At 48.3% G+C, this 8,647-nt stretch overlaps 1 protein-coding gene across 1 annotated transcript; it reads left to right on the plus strand.

Moving 5' to 3' along the window:
• On the plus strand, window positions 5,592–7,581 carry LOC110430530 (V-type proton ATPase subunit E). The gene is made up of 7 exons (XM_021448281.1): window positions 5,592–6,055; window positions 6,223–6,323; window positions 6,460–6,616; window positions 6,727–6,923; window positions 7,055–7,154; window positions 7,266–7,292; window positions 7,394–7,581. Exons 1-7 carry the CDS (start codon window positions 5,954–5,956, stop codon window positions 7,406–7,408), a joined length of 699 nt encoding a protein of 232 aa, XP_021303956.1. The 5' UTR covers window positions 5,592–5,953; the 3' UTR covers window positions 7,409–7,581.

Here is an 8,647-nt window from a genome sequence, read left to right on the forward strand (position 1 = left end):
TATGGAGCTGAGCCGTCTGCCGATGCGCAACCGATGGGAAGGACAGAGCCGAGTTAAACACCTGCCATCCAATGGAATGGGTGTCCACGTGGCATCAATCGAGCCTGGGGGCGCACATACCGCACGCTGCACCCATCGTCCATACAATTTTTTTTCCCGGAGAGAGCCATCTAATAAAAGACTCGGGAAGAAGATGTGATTTTTATATTTTTTTCTTCCAGATAAAGAAAATTTTCAAAATCTAAACAATGTACAACCTCTTGAATTATAAGACGTTTTAACATTTGTAGATACATAATTTTTACTCTATATGTATCTAAACATGACGTAAATAGCAAAAATGTATGAATCTACAAATACCAAAACATCTTATAATTTAGAATAGAGTAGCAACTTTACTGAGCAGTGAAACTACAGATCTGTCGTCCGCATGTGGATCTCATTGTAAAATGATATGCGGTAACGAGTTAGCCTTCCTGGCATCACTCGGTTGCATGTTTATACTGGATGGGGAATAGCCCCCCACTGGTAGCTCTTACATGTGTCAGTTATACAACAAGTTTAGGATGGACCAATGCTTGGTCGTTACATGCACCTGAATACACTCTAACACCACATGCTAACATTGAATCATTCTAACCACACGTTAACACATGAATCATTCTAACACATGCACCTGAATACACTCTAACACCACATGCTAACATTGAATCATTCTAACCACACGTTAACACATGAATCATTCTAACACCCCCCTTCAATCTCAGCCACGAATGAGGTTGAGATTGGAACAAAAAACTTGGAGCTTGGCTGCTGAAATTGGTTTGGTGAAGCCGTCGGCGAGTTGATCGTTGGTAGAAATAAACCTGACATCTAGCAGCTTTTGAGCAACACATTCTCTAACAAAATGAAAATCAATTTCGATGTGTTTCGTCCGTGCATGGAACACAGGGTTAGCAGATAAATATTTGGCGCCCAAGTTATCACACCATAACCGTGCTACAGGAGAATAGCGGACGCCCATCTCTTGTAAAAGCTTTTGTACCCACATCATTTCAGCAGTCGCGTTAGCAAGTGCTTTGTACTCGGCTTTCGTAGAGGAACGGGAGACAGTGGGTTGTTTCCTAGCACTCCATGAGATCAGGTTGGCACTAAAAAACACAGCAAATCCACCTATAGACCTGCGATCATCTACACAGCTAGCCTAGTCAGCGTCAGAAAAAGCATTGACTATCATGGAGGATGACTTACGAATTGTGAGCCCCATAGTTAGTGATCCTTGTACATAGCGTAGTATCCTTTTAACTGCACTCCAGTGAACTGTGGTGGGAGCATGGAGAAATTGACAGACCTTGTTGACAGCAAAACAGATGTCTGGACGAGTGAGTGTAAGGTACTGTAAGGCACCAACCATACTTCGATAATTAGTTGAGTCATCTGCACCAAGTGGATCACCATCTGTGAGACTGAGTTTTTCCGAAGTAGATAATGGAGTATCAACAGGTTTGCAGTTGCGCATTCCTGCCCGTGTCAGGATGTCAGATGCATATTTTTGTTGAGACATCACTAGACCTTCCTGTGTTCTCCTGACCTCAATGCCCAAAAAGTAATGGAGGTCACCAAGGTCTTTGAGTGCAAAGTCATCTTGTAAGTCTTTGAGTAGTGCATCTGTAGCTTTCTGAGAGGAGCTAGCCACAATAATATCATCAACATATACCAAAACAAAAAGATTGTACCCATTTTTGTTATAGTGAAAAAGTGAGGTGTCGGCCTTGGAGGGTACAAAACCAAGTTGTACTAACTTGCTGCAGAGTCGAGCATACCAAGCCCTTGGAGCCTGTTTCAAACCATAGAGTGCTTTATCTAATTTACACACATAGGAAGGGTGAGAATTATCAGAGTAACCTGGTGGTTGATACATATACACCTCTTCGCTGAGCTTCCTATGCAAGAATGCATTTTGTACATCAAGTTGGCGGAGGGACCAAGCATTGGTCACTGCAATAGATAGAACAAGTCGAATGGTGGCTGCTTTGACAACAGGACTAAATGTGTCCTCATAGTCAATGCCATATCGTTGTTTAAAACCTTTTGCAACAAGTCTAGCTTTATACCTATCAATGGTCCCATCAGCTTTCCTTTTAATCTTGTATACCCATTTGCATCCAATGATGTTCTTGCCTTTCGGTCTAGGGACCAACTGCCATGTTTTATTGTGAACAAGTGCTTGATATTCATTGTCCATGGCAGCTACCCAATTTTTATCATTAAGTGCAGCAGCAATCGAGGATGGTTCAGCAGTTGACGAAGAAGCCAAATTACACCATCGGACTGTACCATCTGTATAAGTTTTGGGTTTAATGATACCTCGTTGTAGCCGTGTAGTGGGGCGTTGAGGGGAAGATGATGCAGGATTTACAGGCGCAGAAAATCCAGCGGGCAAGATCTCCGTTCCTACCACCTCTGTCGGCGTGGTCGTCGTAGCGGGAACGGGATCCGGTGTCAGCGAAGCTGGATCACTCTGCGGCTAAATCGGTACATGTGTGGCGGAGACATCTTCCTGGGTTGGCGTAGAGGATCCAGTTGGTGCGGGTGGCTCGAGCGTTGCAGGTCCTGGCAGCACCGTTGCCTGTGTACGATCTGAGGACGAGGAAGGCGCATGATCCAACGCTGATCCACCAGTACGAGGGGTAGGTGAATCTGATCCGTGTCTCGCACCACCATGCGGACGCAGGAAATATTGCTCCGGCGATGGTAAAACAGCATCATTGATCACTGATTTATCTCCTGCATTTTCTGTGAGATCAACAATACCTGGCAAAATATTAGTAGTTACAGGTGGAGATGTATATTGATCACAAAAAAAATGCATCCCCAAAGCTAGCGTTAGGGCTTAACAAGGAAGGGTGTAAAAGGGCTATTTCGCCTCTAAGACGAGCTCCAGCATTCGGATGAAGGGAAGCAAATGGAAAGATGTGTTCATCAAAAACAACATCCCGTGATATGTAGATGCGCCCTTCAGCAGGGTCCAAGCATTTGAATCCTTTGTGTAGATGACTGTACCCAAGGAAAACACATTTTTTGGAGTGGAATTGAAGTTTTGTGGAATTAAAGGGCATGAGGTTTGGCCAAACGGCACACCCAAATGTGCGAAGAAAAGTATAGTCTGGTGATTTCCCATAAAGCCGCTCAAAGGGGGATTGATCTGAAAGTGTTTTGGATGGAAGCCGATTAATAAGAAAAACAGCGGTAAGAAAGGCTTCATCCCAAAATTTTAATGGAATAGATGCGTGTGCAAGGAGTGTGAGGCCCATGTCAACAATGTGTCGGTGTTTGCGCTCTGCTGACCCATTTTGTTGGTGTGCGTGTGGACACGAGACATGATGGGTGATACCTAGACGTTGGAAGAAGCTATTCAAAGTTTGATACTCCCCAATCAGATTGTACTGAACGAATCTTACAATTAAATTGTCGTTCAACAAGATTTTGAAAGTTTTGAAAACATCGAAAGACCTCGGATTTTTGGCGAATAAGGTAGATCCACACAAACTTACTATAATCATCAATGAAACTAACATAGTAAGCATGTTTACCAACTGAAATTGGGGCAGGGCCCCATACATCTGAAAAGATAAGTTCCATAGGACTAGTGGACACACTACTAGACCTAGGGTAGGGGAGTTGATGGTGTTTGCCTTGTTGACACGCATCACACACATGATTATTTAAATCTTTAACAAAAGGAAGGGAATGACGACTAAGAACTTGGTGCACAATTGAAGAGGAAGGATGACCAAGCCTAGAGTGCCACATGGAACTGGAAGGTTTGGTGATGCCAAGTCCTTGTTTATTGAACGATGACTTGAATGGGTAGAGACCGCCTTCACATCTGCCGGTGTGAAGGATTTTCTGCGTCTGCTGGTCCTTGATGAAAAAACATTCAGGATGAAACTCAAGGTAAGCATTGTTGTCATGTGCTAGGCGATGGACAGAAACTAAACTTTTACTAGCTCGAGGAACATGAAGAATATTGTGTAAATTGAGAGAGCTAGTTGGGGATTGCAAAGTACCGTGACCAATATGACCTATCTCCATACCTGATCCGTTGGCCGCATGCACTTGATCACCTCCGGTGTACCGGTCACGGAAGGTCAGCTTGTCAAGTTCCCCAGTGATATGATTGGTTGCTCCAGTGTCGAGGTACCAATTTGTGTCGACACCGTATGATGTAGTGGCAGATGAAGCGGATTTTGAAGGTGGAGTGTAGTTTTGGTCAAACCTCTTGAAGCAGCGATCTGCACCATGTCCTTCCTTCTTGCAAACTTGGCAGAAGACGCCGTGCTCGAAATTGCGGCCATGTGTGCGCCCGCAGACATCACAGGGCACGGTGTTGCGTCCGCCGCCACGCCCAGGAGAGCCGCCACGGTTCGGACCGCCACGGTAGCGGCCACCGCGGCCACGCGCCTGGTACTGGTTACCGCCACCATGGCCCCCACGGGACGCGAGGTTGGCAGAGGAGTAGCTGCCCCCTGCACACAGGCCGATCCGCTACTCATGGTTGACAAGTTGGGTGAACAACTCGTGCACCGAGAGCGGCTCGACGCGCAGGGAAACAGCGGACACGACCGGGTCGAATGGTTCATCCAATCCAGTCAGAATGTATGAGATCAGGTCGTCATCATCGAGCTTCTTTCCCCCAGCCGCCATCTCGTCGGCGAGAGCCTTCATTTTACCGAAGTATTCGGTGATTGTAGACGTTCCTCTGGACGCATTGGCCAGAGCCATGCGCGTGGCGATGACTCGCGCCCGTGATTGGGCTGCATGGAGCCCTTGGATGGCAGCCCATGCGCCGGCCGCCGTTGTCTCAGAATTCACTTGACCGAGAATTTCTTTGGAGAGGCCACTCAACAGGTAGCTGAGAACCTGCTGATCTTGAGCCTTCCAGACAGCGTAGTCTGGATTTGGTGTAGATTCATCCTTGCCCTCGGCATTTTTTTGTGTGATGGTTGGGGGTGGAGGTGTGGTGTTTGGGTTGAGGAGATGAGCAGCCTGAGCGCCATTGATGGCAGCGGTGACCTGGGCTTTCTAGGATTGGTAGTTGTGGCGGGTGAGTTTCTCGGAGATGGGGATGAATGCTAGGCCGAGAGAGATAGCAGTCGGAAGCGAGGATGAGGAGAAAGCCATGGAGGATCGAAGGAAAGTTCTGTAGGGATTGTTTAAGGCTCTGTACCATGTAAAATGATATGCGGTAACGAGTTAGCCTTCCTGGCATCACTCGGTTGTATGTTTATACCGGATGGGGAATAGCCCCCCACCAGTAGCTCTTACATGTGTCAGTTGTACAACAAGTTTAGGATGGACCAATGCTTGGTCGTTACATGCACCTGAATACACTCTAACACCACATGCTAACATTGAATCATTCTAACCACACGTTAACACATGAATCATTCTAACACATGCACCTGAATACACTCTAACACCACATGCTAACATTGAATCATTCTAACCACACGTTAACACATGAATCATTCTAACACTCATAACTTTTGCACATATTATATGTTGAAGCCTGCACTGCATCGTGTGGTGGCGTAATTTGTTGAAGGCAAATGCCAAATATAGCGCGGAAGGCAACGAACTCTTCCGACCTCACGTCGCTTCTTCCCTCTTCCCTCAGTCCCGCGCACATAGTACACCCACGCGCAACGCCCACGCTCGCACAGATCCGAACTCCGCGTTGGCCTTCCTTCTCCTTTGGTGTCATCGTCCATCCAAGCCGATCACACACAGGAATCGCGAAGGACCGGAGGCACACAGGACACAAACCTTTCGGCCGGGGGGTAAATCCATTCAATCTCGCTCGATCGAGAGGGAACCAAGCTAGCAGTCTCGATCACACACAGGAATAATCACGTCGATCGGTTGAGTTTGCAGCCAACAAGCAGACAAGATGAACGATGCCGACGTCGGGAAGCAGGTGCAGCAGATGGTCCGGTTCATCCTGCAGGAGGCCGACGAGAAAGCCAGCGAGATCACTGTTGCCGCCGAGGAGGTCCGTCCGTACTACTACTGACTCTTCTCGTCTTCATTCACCACATCCCAACATAGATCCCAAATCTCGTGCTCGTAAATTCTCCGATTCGTTTTCCCCTTCCTTTTACGATCAGCCAGCCCATCATTTAGACGATCGACTGAAACGTCTGCATATGCACACGCCAGGAGTTCAGCATCGAGAAGCTGCAGCTGGTGGAGTCGGAGAAACGTAGGGTGAGGCAGGAGTACGAGCGCAAGGAGAAGCAGGTGGACGTCCGCAGGAAGATGTGAGCAGATCGATGATCGATCCATTCATTTTTAGCACCTCATCATTTCATTCATTCATTCATTCATTTATCGATGCATAATCCACGCTGGTAATAATGGTAATCCATCCTGCTTGCATTGCACGCATGCATGCAGCGAGTACTCGACGCAGCTGAACGTGGCGCGCATCAAGCTGCTGCAGGCGCAGGACGACGTGGTCACCGGGATGAAGGAGAGCGCCGGCGACGCGCTGCTCCGCGTCACCAAGGACGCCAACGCCTACAAGAGGGTCCTCAAGGGCCTCATCGTGCAGGTCGGTTGCGTTGCGTTGCGTTTTGGCTTGTCAATTACAGCAATTATTAATCGGCTGCGGCTGCACCGCTTGATTGATCATCGCCCGGCCGGGATCCATCGGAACATCAGAGCCTGCTTCGCCTGAGGGAGCCGGCGCTGGTGCTGCGGTGCCGAGAGGCGGACCGGAGCCTGGTGGAGGCGGTGCTGGAGGTGGCCAAGAAGGAGTACGCCGAGAAGGCCAAGGTCAACCTCCCCAAGGTCATCATCGACGGCAAGGTCTACCTCCCGCCGCAGAGGACCAGCCGCGACGCGCACGGGCCGTTCTGGTACTTACTGACGACGTTATTACATTACATGCTGCTGCCGCCATTGTTACGAAACCGCCTTCGCTGCGCGAGGAATAGTGACGAGCTGGGCGATGAATTGATGCTTCTGAATTCTGATGACGAACAAACAGCTCCGGCGGCGTGGTGCTCGCGTCCCAGGACGGCAAGATCGTCTGCGACAACACGCTGGACGCCAGGCTCAGCGTCTCCTTCAGGCAAAAGCTTCCTGAGGTGTGTGTGTGTGGGTTTTTGGTTGTTTCCTTATAGATTTCATCCTGCATTTGCAGAAGTTTGTGTGCAATTAGCATATAGACTCATGATGTCCATGACTTCCTCTTGCAGATCAGGAAGAAACTCTTCAGCGGCCAAGTATCCCAATAATTTTTTTATTCTGAATTTCTGATCTATTTTTTCTGAAATAAATCAGAAGCGGTTCCTCATAACTTGGGACTCGGTTGTTTCTTTGTCAGGGATATCTTGAATGACTGCCATAGTGCTCAACAACTGATCGAGATCTGCTGCTTCTTTTTTCCCTTCGAGACAGTAAATCTCCTTTTTTCTGAAGTGTAGCATGTTGCAAAAAAGTTGTAATGTTTCACTGAGAACACAAGAAAGTTAATGTTTCATTGAGAAGAAGTTGCAAACATTTTATATTTTACTTTTGAGTCCAGTTGTAACTCTGTGTTACTTCTTGAAATCAGGGTGGCACCACGGCAGACGGCCAGGGCCATCTGACTAGAGCAGGGGCAGGGAGCCGCGGTCCGGCCTGGGGACGGTGGTGGGAGCAGGCATAGGCGTAGGGCGACAGAGGGCAGAAAAAAAAGGGCGTTAGACTGTCTCCAACAACTTATGCAAAGGGAGACCCAAACTCAAAATAGCTAGTGCAGCGATATAAATTTGTATCGTCTTTCTCCAAGACATAAAGTCTTCGACATCCGTAGTGGTGGGGTCGGAGTGGAGCAGTGGTGGGTGCTAGGCCAAAACACGGTGGGAGCTCACCGGCGAGGGGGCCCCGATGATGATGGTGAGGCAGCTGGCACCATGGGAGCTCCTCTAGAGCCACGTGGCTTGGCTGCCTCATTGGGAAGGAGAGAGGCTGCACAAGGGAGGGAGCTTGCAAGTGAGAGGGGCCTGACGACAACGACGAGGTGAGAAGGGAGGCGGGCGGCGCTGTGGGAGCACCTCCAGAGTCGCGCGGCTTGGCTGCCTTGTGCGAATCTGGGCTCGGAGGGAACAGCGGAGGGAGGGAGGGAGGAAGGCCGCGCAGGGGAGAGAGCTTGTCAGCGAGGGGGCCCGACGACAACGGTGATGTGGGCCTGACAACGGTGATGTGGGGCTAGGCGGCGCTCGGCAGAGAGCTCGAGTTGCCTTCGCTGTTAGAGAAATACGGTTTTGGTCCGTGACTCATCTTATGTGGGGAACCCAAATCGTAGAATGAGTTATTTATTTATTTATGTATCGGTGTTGGAGACAGTCTGACATAGCAGTTCTGAAAGAAAAAAAAATAATATATAGAGATATAAAATTTCTAATTTTTGCTATAAATCTAATCAGACTTAAGAAAATGCTACAAGAGCATCTGAAGTTGGAGAAAAAAACTCGCAATCACCGGTTTTTGGTGCAGAGATGAAACGAAAAAGAAAAATCTTCAACAGCTACTCTTCTATTTTTTTTTTCCCATGATGGCTCTTGAGCTATGCACACGGCTAGTTTGGTTCCCATAG

This window comes from Sorghum bicolor, chromosome 9, assembly GCF_000003195.3.
Source record: "Sorghum bicolor cultivar BTx623 chromosome 9, Sorghum_bicolor_NCBIv3, whole genome shotgun sequence".
NCBI classification, from domain to species: Eukaryota; Viridiplantae; Streptophyta; class Magnoliopsida; order Poales; family Poaceae; genus Sorghum; species Sorghum bicolor.